The sequence below is a fragment of the Argentina anserina genome, chromosome 1, assembly GCF_933775445.1.
Source record: "Argentina anserina chromosome 1, drPotAnse1.1, whole genome shotgun sequence".
Lineage (NCBI taxonomy): Eukaryota > Viridiplantae > Streptophyta > Magnoliopsida > Rosales > Rosaceae > Argentina > Argentina anserina.
The window spans coordinates 22,312,822-22,333,532 of record NC_065872.1 but is presented as its reverse complement, the minus strand read 5'-3'; the positions used below and the strand labels follow the sequence as shown (position 1 = coordinate 22,333,532).

The 20,711-nt window shown below is 41.2% G+C and overlaps 2 protein-coding genes across 2 annotated transcripts; both read right to left on the bottom strand.

The window, feature by feature from the left end:
* Positions 1 to 425: 425 nt before the first annotated feature.
* On the bottom strand, positions 426 to 18,958 carry LOC126787455 (protein PIN-LIKES 2-like). The gene is made up of 2 exons (XM_050513342.1): positions 18,900 to 18,958; positions 426 to 1,921 (listed from the first exon to the last, which is right to left on the bottom strand). Exon 2 carries the CDS (start codon positions 1,905 to 1,907, stop codon positions 510 to 512), a length of 1,398 nt encoding a protein of 465 aa, XP_050369299.1. The 5' UTR covers positions 1,908 to 1,921; positions 18,900 to 18,958; the 3' UTR covers positions 426 to 509.
* LOC126804038 (senescence-associated carboxylesterase 101-like) lies at positions 5,988 to 7,073 on the bottom strand. The gene is given in 4 exon segments (XM_050531797.1): positions 5,988 to 6,239; positions 6,241 to 6,376; positions 6,378 to 6,649; positions 7,035 to 7,073. Coding segments are annotated over 4 exon segments (699 nt in total).
* Positions 18,959 to 20,711: the final 1,753 nt, after the last annotated feature.

Sequence of the window (20,711 nt, the reverse complement as noted above, 5' to 3'; positions counted from 1 at the left end):
CACAGGTCCAAGGAACGACCTGCATCATCACCAAACAACAACACCAAAAAAGAGTCTAACCGCAAAGCAAAACGGTCACGCCACCACATCCTCAAACTATTCCTCTTCAATTCTTCACCGATTTCACCGTTTGCCTTTTAGTTATTGGTCACTCCATTTCTTTCTCCCTCCTATAGCTGCGTGGAAAAATCACTTGAAATCTTTGGTTGATACCAATATGCATATGAATAAGGTTTGATGAGATGAATTCATTGCCCAAAAGAAAAATTCTCAACATATATATGAGCAATCATAGTGATAAATCGGTGCTTCATTTTCAGACAAGATCAAAACGGAGTGACTCTCTAACGATGCTCATCATACACAGGAATGGAAAAGAATTGTGTGCTTTGTGTCCGTCTTTGTTTGTTGTTTTTTTTTTTGGTTACACTGAGAATAACTAAATACCCTGATCACTACTTGTACTTGGGTAAAACCCCAAGGGCTTTAGAACTCGTACATTTGAGATTTTAGAACAAGATATAGAAGTACACCAGTATGTAGAATGAAATAGAGAAAACAGCAACAACATGCTGCCAGAAGGGCAGTGCTGAAGCCTCCTTAACTGCATAGCCCCTCAAGCTTGCAATTGCTCCAAACAAGATGGCACTTGGCATTGTGTACTGCAGCAAAAGGACCAACCTGAACATTTGATCTCCGGCTATCAGAATATCCCATTTATCAGCCAAATGAATGACACCTATTCCGATCAAAGGAAGTATTAAGAGTCTTGCAATAATAATCCCAACTGTTGTTCGAACTCCGAGATTGGATTCATTTGGTCCTTGAGCAAGCATTCCTCCAAGAACAAGCATAGCTGAAGGCACCATAGCCTCTGATAGAATTTCTAAGCTGTCTGTAATGAAAGAAAGAACTGCATCGTCATCGTAGACAATTGATTTCAAGGTGGGAACCATCCCAATGATAATAGCCAAGAGGGAAGCAATAGTTGGGGGCTGAAGAATGTGGTGTATTGGAGTCATCCCCACTACTGATCTAATCTTTTTGACCATTCTAGGCTCAGCCAAACACTTTGAACTGTAGTTGGATGTTCCCTCTTCTTCAGGTAACCCATGTACATCTGGAATGGTTGAAACTGAAAGTCGAGCAGAGGAATTTCCAGTATGAAACAATCTTGCAATAAAGGGTGTTTCGCAGTACTCAGTTTCTTTATCTTCAAGTCCAGGCCATTCAGCCTCAATAAGAAGTGACCTACTGAGATGATTTTCATTTTCATAATTTGGATCAGAAATAATTTCCTCGTATATCTCCCCTTCTTCATCATCATCTTGTTCATCCTCAACCAGTAGACTTTGATCCCGTAATGGGGGCTCCATCATATGGTAAACAAGTGTGTAAACCAGAATAACAGAAACCCATTGGGAAAATGATACATATGACACACCATAGTCGAAACAATCAGAACCAAAAGGGTAATCATCACTCTGACAAATAGAGGTAACAATGGCAAGGGGTAGATTACCTATGTTTCCAAACGCTGTCATGATAATGGTCAATCGAAAGAAGTCGCGGGGAGGCCTACAGATTAGCGCCACCAGCAACCCCAACAAGCAACCAATGGCGGTACTCAGAACAACATTTACTGGAATGAACCACCAGAGCAGCAAGTTTTTCTGAGTGATTGTTGGGCCAAGATAGGTGAAGATCAAGCAGGGCAAGAAGACAACAAAGACCAGCTTGCTTAAAAATGTGAAAGTAGCTCTGGGGACTAGTTGGTATTTTGGGTGGGCAAGAACTAAGCCAAACAGTCCCATAGACAAGAACATCAATAAAGGCACCACTGCATTCAGCATTTCTACTTTGAGAGTTCCTTGCAACGAAGCAAGAATATTTTCCATCGATATCATCCTCTAGCTTGTGACTGTAATTCATTGATCAAAAATCCCAGAATTAGAACCTGTAAATTCAAAAGTCACTAGTTAAGAATGAACTTCACCTGTGAGAGAGAGATCCAAGTGTAGAACGCGAATCTGAAAACGAATAAGAGAATGCAGACACGCATACAAATAAAATGTAATTTATTAAATATCAAGCGCGGGGTTACAATCTTTATGAACTCCTCTGATTCTATCTCCGTATATGACTTGGCTCAAGGGTGACGTGCACTTAATCTTGAGAATTTGAGTTTGATTTGGATTTGGATTTGATGAAGAACGAGCGATTTGGCCGCTTGATGATTCTTCGTGGACTTGAGTTTGTATTTGGATTTGATGAAGTGATAGGAGCACAAAGTGTGACGTTCTTAATGTGATTATGCCATATTTTTACTCTTTGTTACCTCTTATTTAGTATATTTTAGTTTCTTTTGTATGAATAAGTGTCTAGGTAGAGCTTATATCAATTATGAATGAATTGATGATGAAATCGTGCTAAGTGTTAATAATCCTTATTGAGATATGATTCCTTGTTCGAGTAGGATTTATCCTTTCGTATTTCTTTGTTTCTAACGTACTTATTCTTATTAGGAAATACAAATCCATGTTGGAGAAGGAAAGCAATCCTAGTTCAACAAGGAAAGAGAAGAAGATATACTTAAAAGCCCAATCAATGCAAGAATGAAAATACTGTTAAGATTCGTAGTCCAACTTCAACGGGGTCCCCTGGATAGCTCCGATCGAGTTAGACGACGTACCTTATATGAATAGAAAGCTATGTGAGTCTAGTTTCTGTAGGATTTGGAATCAAATCAATATCTTATTCCTACAGGTAGATATGACCGAATCATTGATCGGAGGTCCAGTGAACTCGGCGGAATTATCTCAGCCATTGATTTGCTTTTGATCCAAGGGCTATGAGGGAAACTTGGGACTTTGTTCCTCCTGCATATAGAGCACAAATATGTATCAGAATGTCAAAAAAGGCATGCAGAAAATTAAATGAGAAGAGGCAAGAAAGTCAAAGAAGGCATGCAGCAAATTTAATGAGGAGAGGTAAGAAAAATCAAACATGGCTGCAACAATTAAGACTTTTGCTGCCTCCCTAATTCAAATGAAGAAATTTGTGCAAAAGAAATCAACATTAAAGGAGGAAGAAGATATACAATTAATGCAAAAGATATGCAATCCTTATAGAAATCAAAATTCTGGCAGTGCAGATCATCCAACTTTGACGGGCTCCTCTGGACAGCTCAAAATGACTGAGAAAATGCATGATATATGGATGAAAATCTACGGAAGTCTAGTTGAAATTGCCAGGTGGAATCATCTCAATATCTATTTTCTAGAGAAAGTTATGGCCACAACAAGGGACAAAGGTCAGATCTGCCGAATCTAGGAAACCTCAACCAATTTGGTTTCAACTTTGTGGACTTTGTGGCCATCCTCCCTTGGGTTTCTTCCTCTATATATAGCACCTCAATTCCACAGAAAAACATCATCAACCTTGCACATAAGCACAAGCCATAGCTCTGCTGAATCAATCCCTCACCCTTCCAAAAAAATCCTAAACCCGATTCCACCATTCTTCACCTTCATCTATAGCCTTCAAGCACGATTGAGAAGAGGTTCCATTCCCCTAGAAGTCTTGGCTACACCTTGTAGAATCGATTGATTGATAAAGTGTAACCATGATTCTCTCTTTGTTTCAATTCGGTTTTTGGTTTTCTTGTTCTTGGATGAGTATGTGATTTGTGTAGTGTAATCTTGTTTCAATTTTGTCTATGAAATAGCTACTTGATTCAATTTATATAAAGATTCGAATTTATGTTTTGGTTTTATGGATTTTCTGTTTTTGGTTTCTGCCGTGTACTATGTATGAACAATTTCGATGCCTAAGTGTTATGTATGCGATTGTAGCATGATATTTAGGTTGTTGGATTAAAGACTTATGCTATGAACATGTTTATTCTTTTTTATATGATTTTCGAAATTGCATGATTGGGGGTTAAGTAGGTGACATACTTGATGAATTCGATATGCATGGCTTTGGGATTGTATGGTAAGATGAACATGATAGATTTCAATGAAGCCGAGTGGCAAGAATTGAACGTGTTAAGTGTCTATGCATATAGGTTACTGATTTGGAACTTAAATTGCATGATCCAACCTTAGTTGTTCATGAGCTAATCTCGGCATGACTCTAAAAGGGAGACATAGGACTTGTTTCGATTTCTCTATGTGAATTGTTTTGGTGATTGTTTATGTGTTGGTTGGTTGATCACATGTATATATTAGTTTAGGTTTTATTTTCTGTTTTTATATCTCAATCCGAACCTATATCAAACCTTTTAAACTCTTATGAATTCGTTGTTAAATGTTTGTGATTCTATGCCCTGGTTGGATCCCCGGTTTGTGAACGATACCCTCTTGCTTTATACTACTAACGATGCTTACAGGGTTAATATTGATCTCGAGTAATCGAACCGACCATGAAGAACGAGCGATTTGGTGGCTTGACGATTCTTCGTGGATTTAATGATCTTCGTGGACTTGAGAGACTTCGGGATTTGTCGAGAGTGATCTTGCTCAAGTGATTTTTCTCCTTCTTCTCCAAGTCACAAAATTCCCCCTCTCTTCATGTTGAAAGGGGAATTTATAATGTCAAGGTTTCTATTTTGTAGAATATTTTAATGACACTAAAATAATAAATTTCTTTAATTGTATAATTAAATCAATATGTATTTTTCGATTAATTCAAAATTAGTCATTCTCATAACTAAATTAAACAGAAAATAATTGATTTAATTATAGCCGTTAAAGAATTTATTAATTTAATCAACTTGAAATCGTGTGCAGACATGTCGTCGTCGCGTGACGTAAGCGCAACTTGAAGTATGCACTTTGATTTGGAAAATTTGTGGAGAGAGTTCTGGGACACAGGATCTTGCTTTCGGTTAAGCTCTGCTTTGATTTGTTACCGAAAATGTTCTCCTCCATGACGTCAAGGGAGCTTCTCATTTCCTCGATAGATGCAAAGTTAGGGACTTGTATAGCTCGTTTCTTCATAGTACCAGCATAATTGTCAACCGTATAATAGTGGAGAGGCTACTCATGATGGTTGGTTTATCTTAATATGTGGGGTTGTTGTAGTCATCATAACTTACAAACTATGAAACGATTACTTCTCCGTCAACACATGCTATTATGATACATCATAGCATTATACAAAGATATATCAAGGGAAATGGTGGAATATGGAGTAATCATCTTCCACTATTTTTCACGGCATGCTAACTTTCATAAACCCCTTTTCTTACAAACTTTTTATTGTTATATGTAACCATAATGCCTAGGCATGATGGTTTTTCTCTTTTAGTCCATAATGCCTAGCATGATAGCTTGCCGGCAATGTCATTGGCTTTGGTTTGGATTGATTCCAGCGTATGCAAATACTCCAAAGCAAAGCAAGCAGAACCTCAGCCACATAAAACCCGGCAGCATGCTCTGGAAAATACTTTCCAAGTTGTTTTTGCCTGAATGCATGCAGATCACCTCCAGGACAGTACTCCACCAATAAGCATGTGAACTTCTCTGTCTCAAAGTGAGAATATAATGTTGGTAGGAAAGGGTGATTCAAAGGAGACTGTAGTATCTCTTTTTCTGTCTGGGCCCTCAGAAGTTTTTTTTTTATTTGCGACCTGCCAGTTGAGCTTTATACATAACCTTCATGGGAAAACAAGTTTTAGTGCCCGACAACACTGCCTATATATCCACACCCCAGTCTCTTCTTTAACTTGGAAATGATTCAAACCCAGCATTCTATCATGATCTCTGACAGCTTGAGTTGCTTCCCACCTCACATCATTCGCCTTGTAGGGCTTGTACATGTAATTGCTCAAACTACTGGAGCTGCTCTCATCACTAACGTCACTTCTAGTGCTGCCTCTATAAATACTGGTCTTTCTGCTCTCGATAAGCTCACAGAATTTTAGTGACCTCACTTTCAGTTTCAACTTTCAGGAGACTTCTCCTTGTTCCTCTTCGACTTCCTCAACTCACCACTCTCGATTTGATCACTCTCACTAGCTTTTCCAATAAAGGACTCATCCACATCATTTTCCTTCTTCCTCTTTGCCTCTTGTCTTCTTCTTGTTTCAGCTTGAGCCATTGCTCCAACCGAATGAACTGTCTTGGTCTTTTACCGCCAGTTATATAATCTTTTCAACCTTCATTGTAGTAGTCTGCAATGCAAACTGGCTCGATCATCCTTCTATAGTTTGTGCCAACATAAAGCCAACGAATCTCGAAAAGGAGCTCCCTCTATCTGTGGCGTATCTTCTACTTCTATGATAGAGTCCTCCCAGTAGTTCAGCATCTTCTTCATAAACCCATGCAAGAAGCAATAATTCCATGTGAAGAACTTTGATACACATTGTTGGAGTTATGCAAAGGAGGCATTTGCTTTTTGACGAGTCCAGGCTTTTCAACAACCAAAACGAGAACATCATCGCTACACAGCCTCCCATAGAGTGTCCAGTGATTATTGTTGAAGGAGTGGATTCAGTCTTGCTAATCGCTACCAGCTCGGTTGTCAGAAGATCAAGCTGATCAAAGGGTTGGCCAAAGAGGCTGACTGCTGCTTTATTAACAAAGAAACTTTGGTTCTTTTTGTTGCACAGAAATTCAAACTTCTTTAGAGTTGGATCAGTTGACTTGGACCAACTTTTTTTTTTCACTTTGATTTTTTTTTCGTCTGACTTTGATTTTTTTTTTTCATAGTTTGACTTTGACCCTCCTTTTTTTTTGCAGGATTTTGATAATAATTTGAGCTGCGGTCAATCTAGCAATCTGACTGCTTTCGAAACGCGTTGATTTCCGGCGGATTTGAAGAACGTAAACGACCTAATCGCTTGACTGCTCTTAATTCATAGACTTGACAGCAGTCAACAAAAACGTGTTAGGCTTTACGCATCACATTCACCATAGCGGCTTTCAAGAGTTTGAAGAATGTAAACGACCTAATCGCTTAACTGCTCTCATTTCATAGACTTGACGGCAGTCAATAAAAGCGGGTTAGGCTTTACGCATCACATTCACCATGGTGGCTTTCAAGAGTTTCAGTGACGGGACGATCATTATCCTCGATGATATTGAAGATCAGCAACAAGAAGGCACCACTTTAACCGTATATCCCTCTGTTACTGGGCCATTTGCTTTTAAAACTCCATTCTATGGCAGTTCCACTCCCGTCTCGCAGTGGACTCACGCAGTGAACCGTCAAGTAGCCAGCTTTTGACCGTCTAAGTCAGACAATGAGGAGTTAAGTTCAGACGTTTTGATGCTGAAGTCTACACATTGTGACGAAGAGGCTCCCACGGTGTCATTCAAGCTTCTCAACGACTCTATATCCAATAACTCTGTGCGATGGGGTACCTTTCGAACTACCGGCGGTTTTACCTACATAGAGTACTACTGGGAGTGGGTAGAGGACGTTTTAAGCCGAAACAAAGACCTCATCAAGAAAACGGGACTATATCGAGTAGTGTTTGCGTCATTGTTCAGCTATGATCGTTTTCCTCCTGTTGTGCGAGCTTTTTGTGAGTATTGGTGCCCTGCTATAAATACTCTGCATACATCGCAAGGGGAGATGTCTATATCTCTTTTTGACCTTGAGCATATTGGAGGCTTGCCTATCCTTGGAAAGTTTTATGACGAAGTTGTTCCACCCATTGCCGAGTTTTCTGCAAAGAGTAAAGCATGGGAGCTTCTCATCCCAACAAGCTGTCGTTATTTGTTCCTTGCTTACCATAGATTGTGCAAGAGGGAGCATGGCAATGTGAAGATAGCTACATGGATACGGTATTGGTACAAAGGCGAGATGAGATACAAGAGGCCTCCTACCAAGAATACACGAAATAAGAGGGACGCGCCCACTAATACTCACGATCCATCGGGCGCCATTCCGGGGATTCGCCGGCGAACTCCGGAAGATCTTTTACCATTCGAGGACTTAAGCGTAGAAGAAGCAAGCATGGAATTTGTTTACCTCTCTGCCTTTTATGTGTGCTGGCTTTGTTTATTCGTATTCCCGAAGAGTGATCCAGGTTTTATTCGTCCAGGAGTTTTTAAGGTCGCTCACATAATGGCACGAGGTCAACGCTACTGTCTAGCAGTTCTCGTATTGGCGAATATATATCAGGGTTTAAATGCCATATCCGTCTCGAGTGATCCGGGAAGCTGTCCAACTGTGCTCCCTTTTCATTACTTGTATGGGTGGTTGGGCGAGTATTTCAGCACCCATTTCTTCTCTCGACATCCGGAAATCTTCAGGCCTTTAATGGTTTATATTTCAGGGGAATTGTCGGCAAGAAATTTTGATGATGAACGGGCCCGTGCCTTGTTTACATCTTGGGATAATGTTCAAATGGGACGATTTGCCAAAGTTTCAAGTGCGCGCAAACTGATCGTTGACACCCACGGAGCCCTTCCTTCAGATTCCTCCTATCTCATTAGCCTTCGCTCCAGATTTGTGTTCCTACGGCAAGATAGTTGGGGAGTCGTCGAACCATATAACCCTTAGCGATTCAGTCGACAATTCGGAAATGTTCAGGGTGTTCCTGGAGATTTTCAAAGAGATAGTCGACCCATACCTTTGACTCGGACATACTCGCTTTGGGATAGCTTGACGAAGCTTGGCACAAAAGGTGAGGTAATTTTGCCTATGAAAAGTGACATCACCAAGTTTATGGTTACTCAAGACTACATCGAATGGTGGTCCAAAGTTCATCACTCTGCGTCGAAGAGACCTATAAAGATAACCATTGTAAATTTGCCACAACAAGAGCCTCCAAAAGCTAAAGGAGACGACCGCGCGACAACTCCTCTCCAAATTTTGGTTTTTGCCGAAGCTTTGCCCCCGGTTGATAACTATCAGATTCCACCTCCTCCAGTTTTGGAAGGAATCGGAGATTCAGCAGATTTCTTTCCTAAGTCAAAGGAGAAGGTTGCTACATCTAGAAGGCATAGTAAAAGCAGCAGTAGTACCCATAGTGACGTGCACTTCAAACGTCAAAAGAGGGATGATGCTGATCTTGGACCTATTTACTTCAACTCTAATGCCGACTTTGATCTTGGCGGCAATTTTCTTGGGGATGATCCTGGTCCTTCAAAACTCGTGCCTGCGCATGTTGAGGTATTCACTTAGACCATTATTGTTGTATATCCTTTTGTGATCGTCCCCTTCAGCTATGTATCATATTCAACAGTTCACTTATCGCCAACTTGATTCAATTTTTTTCCTCCCAGCTCGAAGATATTGGTTATTTTGATGAAGTGTGCTCAGGTGACGGCGTTCGATTTCCTTTTGAGGAGTGTGTAGCTAACATTTTACCATAAAGGGACGTACGTCAAAAGGAGAGTGGACCACAGCCAGTTGACCAGAAAGGTATACGCGAATTTGTTTATATATTATTTTCCCTTATTTCTTCAATAATTTATGCCCATTTTCACCCTCATATACATAGGTTTGTCCATGGAGACGGGAAGTACAAAACCTTCTGAAAAAGCAATATTTCCTGAAGCTTATGTGTGCGATATTGAGGTAGCGGATACAAGTCATTGGCTCCGTGATATCCGCATGCGAGCAGCTGCGGAAGTTTGTTCAAAGATAGAAGGTGTGATAGCGACGTATTCTCTGAAGATGATTATTGCTGGGAGGAATGAGCTTGATATGTTGACGAATGAACTTAGCAAATATGGAGTCGACCCATCAACAGTAAACAACAAATTGGAGCAGTTGATGACAAGCGCTACCCTATATGACTCGGCAAGGCTTGCATGCGCTCACAAATGCACCATGGGCACCAGCGCCCAAAATTTGGCAGAGACGGAGTCTGAAATCACGACAGCCGAAGAAATTCGACAAAATAGTTTTGATCAGCGTCAGTCTATACTTGAGTCCCTTGATAACTTGAAGAAAGAACAACATAAGCTAGAGCATACGTTGGACTCGCTGGATGCGGACTTGTTTCTTCACGATGCAAGACTTGTTGATCTAGAACATAAGAAGTGCCAAATTCGAGAGATTCCAAAACTGACTGCAACATAGATTGAAGAGGCAAAGAAGTTGCGAGCCAGTTTTGAAGAACATCGTAGCAGTTTCAAGGGTTTGACCTGGATGTGATAACTGACTTAAATGATCAAGACTTGCTCTTCCTTTTTTTTTTTTCTTCAATCATCTTGTAATCAATCGATTTTGAAATTCAACTTACTATCAGTGAAATAAGAATTTGTATGATTGGCAGACAAACCCTTATTTTTATTTTGATGTGACTGAACTTAAGATTGTTATTCTTAAGCTGCCTATGTATCCTTCTAAAGAAAGAATCAAGTCATCACGTAGTTCAAGGGTTTTTTTGGTGCCTTGTACAGTTTAAGCTCATGCAGGCGTGGAGCATTTTTTTTTCTGTATCTTTTGCAGTTTAGGCTCGTGCAGACGTGGAGCGTTTTCTTTTGTTTTCAAGCATAATACTTCTTCAAGAACTTGCCGTTGATGGGACCGATCCTCAAACCGTCTTCCGCCACAATTTTGTAAGCTTCATTGGTGTAAATTTCTCTAACGACGTAAGGACCATCCCACTTTGATTTGAATTTGGAGCCAGACTTGTGCGTCATAATGATGGGTCTTCGAACAGCAAGGACTAAATCATCAACTTGAAATGACCGTGGTCGAACACTTTTGTTGAAGGCGTGTGACATTCGAGCTTGGTAACATTCTAGGTGTTGTTGTGCATCAAGCCTCTTCTCGTCCAAAGCTTCTAACTCTTACAGGCGCAACTTGACATTTACTTCATTCATGAGACCTTGTAAAGCGATTCTCAATGACGGGATTTCTTTCTCTAATGGTAACACGGCTTCGACACCATAGACGAGAGAATAAGGTGTAGCATATGTGGCTGTCCGATACGTTGTTCTGTAAGCCCAGAGAGCTTCGCCCAATTTCTCATGCCAATCACTCTGCTTCTTGCTGACAGTTTTCTTCAAAATGTTACAGAGCGTTTTATTGAATGCTTCTGCCAATCCATTTGCCGGAGCGTTATACATCGAACAAAAGTGAAGCCTGAAGTGAAATTTCTTGCTCAAATTTTCTGTTGCGGTATTCGAAAAGTACTTGGCGTTGTCCATGATGATGCATCGTGGTATACCATAGCGTTGTATAATGCTTCTAGTAATGAAGTCCACAACATTTTCTTTCTTTATTTCTTTCAGTGGTATCGCTTCTGCCCACTTTGAGAAGGAATCTGTGGCTGCCAAAATGTACATATGACCAGCCGATGATTTCAGAGTGATGGGTCCGATTGCATCCATTCCCCAGACATCGAACGGGTGCGAAGCAATTGTCGGATGCAACGGCTCAGGTGGCTGATGAATGAAGTTTGCATGATACTGACAAGCTTGACATTTCTGTGCATATTCCATACAATCCTTGACCATGGTGGGCCAATAATACCCTAGTCGTCTTACTTGAAAATGTAATTTTGGTCGTGACTGATGTGCTCCACATACTCCAGAATGAACCTCTTCCATGGGTTTGACCGCTTCATCTTTTCCCAAGCATCGAAGGAGTACTCCGTCAAATGATCTCCGATATAAAGTTTCTTTGTAGTAGAGGAAGCGCGGTGTTCGCCGCTTGATGCTCCACCTTTGCTTTGCATCTTCGGGAAGCTTGTTGTGCTCAAGGTAGTCGATGAAAGGATGCCTCCAATCTTCAACATCAATGGTGTGAACTGACACTACATGAGAACTAGCACACTGAAGTGAAGGTTTTGTTGTCACGACCCACCTTTGGCAAATTGGGATGTCCAAAATTTCGTCTCCAGACAATGCCAAGGTCGCCGCCAAGTTTGCCAATGCGTCTGCCATTTGATTTTCTTTCCGTGGTACATGTGTGAGTGTAACATTATCAAACCCCTTCAAGAGTTGTGTGGCGAGTTGGAAATAAGGTACCAAATCTTCCTTCTTGACCTCGTAATTAGTGAGCAGTTGATCAATCACCAACTTCGAGTCTCCATACACTTCAAGACTTTGGATTTCAATTTCTAACACTTTTTGCAATCCCATTATCAAGGCTTGGTACTCTGCGACATTGTTGGAGCACAATTCCCCAAGAGTGAAAGAATAAGGCAATATCTGGTTTTGTGGAGAGACAAAGATAACACCAGCCCCTGCCCCGTCTGCCCTAGATGAGCCATCGAAAAACATCTTCCAAGTATGGAGGACCTCTGCAAGGAAGACTTCCTCGTCTGGGAATTCATCTGAGATTTCCCAATCCGCTGGAATAGGGTAGTCTGCCAAGAAGTCGGCCAACGCCTGTCCTTTCACTGCTTTAGCGGGCACATATACGATATCGTATTGGTTTAATAGTAACGCCCACTTACCCATGCGTCCGGTTAGAACTGGTTTAGATAATATGAACTTAACTGGATCGGCTCGCGCCACCAAGTGCATTGTGTAAGCTTGCATGTAATGCCTCAACTTTTGAATGGCGAAGACGAATGCAAGACACATCTTCTCTATCAGCGGATAATTCAGCTCAGGTTCGGTGAGGGTCCGACTTAAGTAGTACAAGGCTTTCTCCTTTTTGGTTTCATTTTCTTGCGATGTAAAGGATAAGAGGTTTCCCGGCGATAGGTGCACCCAACACCAGAGGATTCGCCAAGTATTTCTTTATGCTCTCAAAGGCATTGCGACAAGCTTCATCCCATATAAATGGAACATCTTTCTTCATGAGTCGACTGAATGGTTGGCAACGGCCCGCCAGGTTTGATATGAACCGTCTAATGAAGGCAAGTCGACCTTGGAGGCTTTTCAACTCGAGCAAATTTCTTGGCTCTGGCATTTCCTGGATGGCTTTGATTTTGGATTGGTCTACCTCGATGCCTCGGTGCTGCACGATGAATCCAAGAAATTTTCCAGAACTGACGCCGAAGGCACATTTCAAAGGATTCATTTTTAACTGGTATTTGCGTAACCTGTCGTACACTCTTCGTAGATCTTGCAGGTGATCACTTCTTTTCTTTGTTTTGACAACCAAATCATCAACATAGCATTCTACATACTTGTGCAGCATGTCACCGAAAATTTTCTGCATAGCGCGTTAGTACGTCGCACCGGCATTTTTTAACCCGAATGGCATGACCTTATAGCAATAAATTCCTTTGGGAGTTCGAAATGTAGTGAGTTCCTCATCCTCTAAGGCCATCCTTATCTGGTTGTTACCTGATGATCCGTCCATGAATGACAAAACCTCATGCCCAGTTGTCGCATCCACCATGAGCTCTATGATTGGCAGAGGGAAATCATCTTTTGGATATGCCTCATTTAAATCACGAAAATCTACACAAACGCGGATTTTTCCTTTCTTCTTCTTGACAGGAACAATGTTTGCGATCCACTTGGGATACTGAACCTCTCTAATGAAGCCTGCGACAATCAACTTATCAACTTCTGGTTCAATTTGAGGAATAAGTTATATTCGAAAGCGTCTTTGTGTTTGCTTGTTCGGCCGAGCCTCTGGTTTAACAACAAGCCGATGAACTGCTAATTTTGGATCTAGGCCGGGCATTTCTTTGTACGTCCAAGGAAATACATCTTTGTACTCGAGCAACAGATCAAGATGTTCTTTTTCTTCTTCAGAACTTAAAGACGCACTCACAAAAATAAGTCTTGGGTCTTCCTCTGTTCCTAAGTTAATCTCCTTAAGTTCATCCATAGTGGCTTGCCCCCCGTCTTCAAGTTCAGGAGGAGCTTCGTCTACTTCAATTTCAAAATCTTCATGATCGTCTTCCTCTACATCATCTGCTTCTGTCACCGTGACATGATAAGAAGTTTGGACAATGTCATCATCACCGTCATTATCGAGGTTGCTATCTCCTTTTTGGCCAGTGAATATGATGGTATGTTGCTTCACTTTGAGTTGATCCGTGGAATCCACTTCCAACACACAATGCCTCTTCATGCGTGACGGGACAAGACTTCGGATTTCTTTGCTCTCCGCTTTACAACAAGTCGTTTTCCTCTTGCATATTTGTCGTTCCTTAGGTGCTTGGATCCTTTCCAATACGGGCTTTCGCGGAATGAGGCTTGACTTTTTCTTATCTTTGTTTGAACTTGACATCCTTTTGAATGCAGGAGTCCGAGTGGTTGTACTACCGATGCGATTGAAGACTGAACCTCTACTTGCTGTCATGTTCACACGGTTAAAAACCGACACCCTTGTGATTGATCCTTCAATGCGTTCAGATGTCGCTCTTCGGGAACTTGGACGAATGCGATCGAACGACAAAAAGAGAGGGATTGACTGAACCGCTTGACTCTTCTCTCCAACTATCTCGACACTGATATGTTGCACACTGGCTCGTTCCGCCTTCCTCCTTCCTGAAATTCTGATTGGCTTGCTTGAAGTGAAACCGAGACCAGCTTTAGAAGAATCAACTATTGCCTCTTGCTCTCTTAACTTCTTTTGTGACTCATCGAGCTCATGCGCCATCCGTGCGGCAGCCTGTACGTCCTTTTTACTTGACGAACCAAAGTCGTATCCGGCCTTTTCTAACAGCTTGTATGCGTTAGGATCGAACCCTTCACTTGTTCTTTTCTTGGGCAGCGATCCATGTTCCGTCTTACCTTGAATTGGTTTGACAAACCCCTTTAATGGCTGCTTTGTGGGATTTCGGTTACTCACCTTTATTAATGGCAATGTTGACTCCTCCTTCAATAATTTCACATCATCCTCTTCTAATTTTCATGGGCACTCTTGTGACTTTGTCCCCACAAATGGAGATTCCCCCTCCCTTCGTCTAGACTTCGGAACATAGCGAAGGACCGGAAATGCATGGCTGGCTTTTCTTTCTACAGACGATGTTGCCACTTCAGATGAGACTTTTTGCGACACTTCACCATGAAGCTCAATGTCTTTTGATTTGGCATCATTCTCCCAAACTTTAGCGGCTTTCCCCGTGGAGGGTACTCCGACCGGAATGACTTCTTTCATTGACTCCTCATCTGTGTAGAATTTAGAATCCACAAAGTACGATTCGGCTTCTGTGAAAGGTTTGGTATCTCCTACCACGGTTTTCACACCTCCGCGATAGAACTTGAAGCATTGGTGTAAAGTGGATGGCACGATGCCATTTTCATGTACCCATGGTCGTCCCAACAACAAGTTGTATGAGGTCTTCACATCGATGACATGGAATAAGGTGTTTGATTTTAGCTCTCCGATATCATGTCTAGTCTGATCATCCCTATTGCTCTTTGTCCTCCTTGGTTGAAACCTTGGATCATGAGACGACTCCTTGATAGCTCATCAATGTTGATGCCGAGTTGAGACATGGTTGACTTGGGCATGATATTTACTGCTGACCCTCTGTCTATGAGCATACGATTTAACTTCCACTCTCGATGTACCCTGTCACAAAAAGAGGCCGATTATGCGGCTTAGAGCCCAGTTGGAGGTCATCATCTGTGAAGTGAATGTTATCACAATATGCATCACACGCGCCACATTCATTCATGCTTATGGAGTGTTTTCCTATGTCGATAAGCAACTCCACAAGCGCGCATCTCGTTGATTTTGGCAATTGCATCAAGTCAGAGAGGCTAAGTTGGAAAGGTAGACTCTCTAATTGTTTTAACACCTCATTCTTCTTTAACACTTGAGTTGCACCTATTTCTCTTACTTCAGGCTTCTCGTGTTTTTTGGAGCTGACTTCACAACTTGTGACCATTGAAGTGACATTCGGTTGTTTTGTCGGCAAGTGTTCTCTTGACAAGTTCCGGCGAAGAGGCTTCCACAAACATGGAACAACTTTTGTCTCAAAACGTCCTCGTCCGTTCTCTTCCCGTCGTGGAGGTGATTTCTTATGGCATGGTCGGGCAACCGGTGAGTTTTGTATCATACCTTTGTGAGTTCTTCTCCGAGTGACCAATATCCATCCTTCATCATCGACATTAGAGGCAACTTGGAGGATCGGCGTGGAAGCAGGACATTCTTTAACTTCTTTGGTCTTCTTATGTTCGCATGCCTCATTTGTGAAACAGAACGGTGCTTTCATCGGGTGAAAAGTGAGTGGAACTGGCTCGAACGACCCGAATGTTACGGTAGTGCAATTGACTCCAGCAACGTCGTCAACGTCCAGCTCAATCTTCCCTTGCTTGGCGAGGTTCATTATCAAATCCTTGAGAACAAAGCACTTCTCTATAGGGTGACTAACGAGACGATGATATTTGCAATACTTCGGATCATTGACTTGATGCATTTCTTCTGGACGTTTGCACTCTGAAAGCTCTATTATCTTGTTTTTGAGCAGATCCTCTAACATGCCCGCCACATCAGAGTCTGGGAACGGGTACGTCTTTCGCTCCATCTCCTTTAACGTGCGTTTACTCCTATCGTAGGTTCGAGGAGGTTCCACCTTATTGAACTCTTTCTTATACCGCGTAGAGATCTTAACCGGTGTAGTGTTGATGACCATTGATTCTTTGGAAGGCTTCTTTACAACCTTGTCAAATCTGCTTCCGAAGGCTTTATCTTTTCGTTGGTCGACCAGGGTTTCATTCTTCCCTTATGACTTGCCAAGCTTAGTTCCATGTCGTGGGCTCGAGTAGCCAACTCTTCGAAAGAACGAGGATTTATTCCTTGCAAGATGTATAACAAATCAAAGTGCATGCATTGGATGCACATTTCAACGGCTGACACCTCTGACAGTCGATCTTTGCAATCAAGGCTAAGTGAGCACCATCTATTGATGTAGCCGATCTTGGGTTCATCCTTCCATTGCTTCGTATTAGTTAGCTCCATCATGCTCACCGTCCGCCTTGTACTATAGAATCGATTAAGGAACTCGCGCTCCATTTGGTCCCAACTGTCAACATACTCCGGCTCTAAGTATGTATACCACTCGAAGGCATTTCCCTTCAAAGAGCGAACAAACTACTTGACAAGGTGATCGCCTTCTGTCCCGGCGTTACTGCAAGTCTCCACGAAGTGGGTAACATGTTGTTTTGGGTTTCCTTTACCTTCAAATTGATGGAAATTTGGTGGCTGATACCCCATCGGCATCCTTAAGCTGTCGATCCTCTTCGTGTAAGGTTTGGAGTAAGTGATAGAGTCACGAGCAAGACCTCCATATTGATCCCGAATTGAGTTGGTGATGATGTCTTGCAATTGCTAGAGTGACAAGCATCGTTCTTGGATGTTTCTCCCTTTTCATTTACTTTTCTCCTGCCAGGCGGCCCTTTGGTGGAGTTCTCATCATTGTGGTCTTCCAACTTGCTATAGAGCTCAGCGATTTGCACATCCTTTTCTTCAACTGTTCGGGTGAGCTTTTCAACCATCTCCAACAGATTGGAGAGTTGCTCCTCGACTGTGGATACCCCCGTCACCAAGACCTGCGCATTGTCAGAAGAGGATTCATGTGTCATAGAATGAAAGTTATCGCCATCTTCTTTGGGACTTCCATGGTTTGATGTCGTGCTTGATTCGTCATCAGAGAAAACGTCTTCTAGGATAGGGCCATTCTCTTTGGGACTTCCATCGTATGATGCCGTGCTTGATTTGTCATCAAAGAAAACATCTTCTAGGATAGGGCCATCACCATGAACGGGTAGAAGAGATTGCTCACTTGGCTCATTTTCCTTTGACACTTGCTTCTTCCTGCTTTGAGAGGCATGCTCTATTGCTTCCAAGCTCTCCAAGGTGATGACTGGTTGACGAGGCTTACTAGAAAGTGCCATGAACGTCGTGGGTTGAGCTCTAGCCACGCTCCGGGTGACAAGGGCAATCGGTTCACTCTTTGATTTGGAGGATGTTTGCTTGGACTTCTTGAGCAACTCGGCCTCTCTGCTTAACCTCGCGGTTATGGACTTGGATTTCTTCGTTGGAACGGCTTGGTTGTTCTTGGAAGCCATCGCACAAACGGATTTGAAGATTTCTTCAGAGAAGGAGATGAGAGGCCAAAAATGTCCCACTGTGCGTGCCAATTTATAGAACGCGAATCTAAAAACCAATAAGAGAATGCATACACGCATACAAATAAAATGTAATTTATTGAATATCAAGCGCGGGGTTACAATCTTTGTGAACTCCTCTGATTCTATCTCCGTATATGACTTGGCTCAAGGGTGACGTGCACTTGATCTTGAGAATTTGAGTTTGATTTGGATTTGGATTTGATGAAGAACGAGCGATTTGGCCGCTTGATGATTCTTCATGGACTTGAGTTTGGAATTGGATTTGATGAAGAACGAGCGATTTGGTGGCTTGACGATTCTTCGTGGATTTGATGATCTTCGTGGACTTAAGAGACTTCGGGATTTGTCGAGAGTGATCTTGCTCAAGTGATTTTTCTCCTTCTTCTCCAAGTCACAAAATTCACCCTCTCTTCATGTTGAAAGGGGTATTTATAGTGTCAAGGTTTCTATTTTGTAGAATATTTTAATGACACTAAAATAATAAATTTCTTTAATTGTATAATTAAATCAATATGTATTTTCCGATTAATTCAAAATTAGTGATTCTCATAACTAAATTAAACAGAAAATAATTGATTTAATTATAGCCGTTAAAGAATTTATTAATTTTAATGTCCGATTTAATTAAATCAATATGTATTTTCCGATTTAATTAACTAATGTCCGATTACAATTTCAAATTGTAAATAACATTCAATTTTTGAAATCACGTAGCTTTGATTACAATCATCCGTTTATGTGCTGACACGAGTTTTATTCGGATCCGCGCCAACTTTGTTAACTTTTGGGCCACGTGTGCAATTTTGTCGGGCTCTTGGTCGATTTAATCATTTAACGAAGATAATTTACTTCATTAAATTTCATGTGTCTACATTAAGAACACAAGGGTATGGACCAGATCAGACTCTAATGCTGAAGAGAGAGGCCACCTACCTCTCAACGTCGAAACTTGTAGAAGTGGTTAAAAGACTACTACAGTAGTTGTAAGACCATGGCACAAATAATGATCTTCATTATCAGCCTTGTGTTGGCGTGAGTCATTCAGTATTATTAGGGTTGTGAATATTGTGATAATATTGTTATAATTAGTTTCCTAGTAGGACTTGGTGTGTCTTGTAAATATAACAGAAATTCTCAATCTCTTTGTTCTTGGTTCTGTTTGCAATTACTAATCTTGATTCAGTGGTGCTTTATTCAAAAATAATTTGGTAGTCAAGTTTTGCACGTTGCTACCTCTTGTCTTCTTTTGTTCCTATAATCAAAGGTTGTTGGAAGCTATTGGTTCTTTGTGATTTGGGTTCAGTTGGTTTCCTTTTTTGGAAGCTACTGGTTCATTGTTGTCAATTTGAGTATTTGGAGGAAAAGCAATATGGTAAATTTAACTATCATGGGAGAGAATTGTGAAGGGTCTCAAGCTGGAGGGGCTACCTCTATAAGCCGTGAGATGAATGTCAACTCTTCTGCAATTGTTGGTGAGAAATTTGGAGTGAAAAATCGAGGTAAATATGGAATTGCTTTACATATTTCTAACAGTTGGATAATTGATTCAGGCGCTTATGACCGTATGACTTATGATAAGTCATTCTTGTTACATTGTCAGATCCATCTATAAAACATGTTTCTAATGCTAATGGTGAGTCTTTTCCGGTTTTAGGAATTGGGTCAATTCAGGTTACGTCTTCCATCATTCTTCAAAATATCCTATATGTGTCTTTTTTATCTCACCATCTATTGTCTGTATCACAATTAAACTCACAAAACAAGTGTTTTGTTACCTTCTATCCGATGTATATTGTTTTTCAGGATTTGTGCACTCAATTGATAATTGAGAAGGGAGACATGAGGGAGAGATTGTTTCACTTGGATTGCATGTATGTTGGACAGATAAGAACACCGCAAGATTCAGTTGTCCTGATAGTGAGTTTGATCAATTGAATGATGTTTGGTTATGGTATCGACGTTTGGGTCATCCGTCCTTTAGTGTCATGAAGAAGTCCATGTCTTCTATGAGTTATGGGATAAGTGATTCTAAACTTCATTGTGAAACTTGTGCGCTAGCTAAGAGTCATCGATCGAGTTATCCTTTGAGTGTTCATTCTAGCTCAAAACCTTTTGAGTTAATTCATTCAGGTTTGTGGGGACCTTCAAAACATTCTACTCTTTCATGTATGAATTATTATGTATAGTTCATCATGATTTCACAAGATTAACTTGGGTAGTTTTGCTTAAATCAAAGGATGCAGTCTTCTCTGCCTTTACTGCTTTCCATAGTCTTGTTAGTACCCAATATGATGCTTGTATTAAAATATTTCGGTCTGATAATGGAGGGGAATTTGTTAAACATAGGTTTCGTGAAAATTTCCAATCTCATGGAATTATTCACCAAACTACTTATCCACAAACATCTGAACAAAATGGGGTGTCTGAACGGAAAAACTGTCATCTCTTGGACATAGCTCGGTCACTCCTCTTGAGTACTAACATGCCCAGTATCTTTAGGGTGAGGTCGTACTGTGTGCGTCTCATTTGATTAATCGTTTGTCGTCAACTCTATTTCAGGGCCGTGTTAATATGTATCTATTTCATCCTTAAATACTTTTCCAACTCGTGTCTTTAGTTATGTAGCCTATGTTCATCTTTATTAAAATCAATGTTTCAAGTTAGATGTTAGAGCTCTTAAAGACGTATATTATTTTTTGCCTCGTGTGGTTCCTCGTCAGGGGGAGAAGTATTTTTATGAAGACC

Coding starts and splice junctions, on each gene's coding strand:
- LOC126787455 (XM_050513342.1), bottom strand. CDS start 1,907: ATGATATCGATGGAAAATATTCTTGCTTCGTTGCAAGGAACTCTCAAA.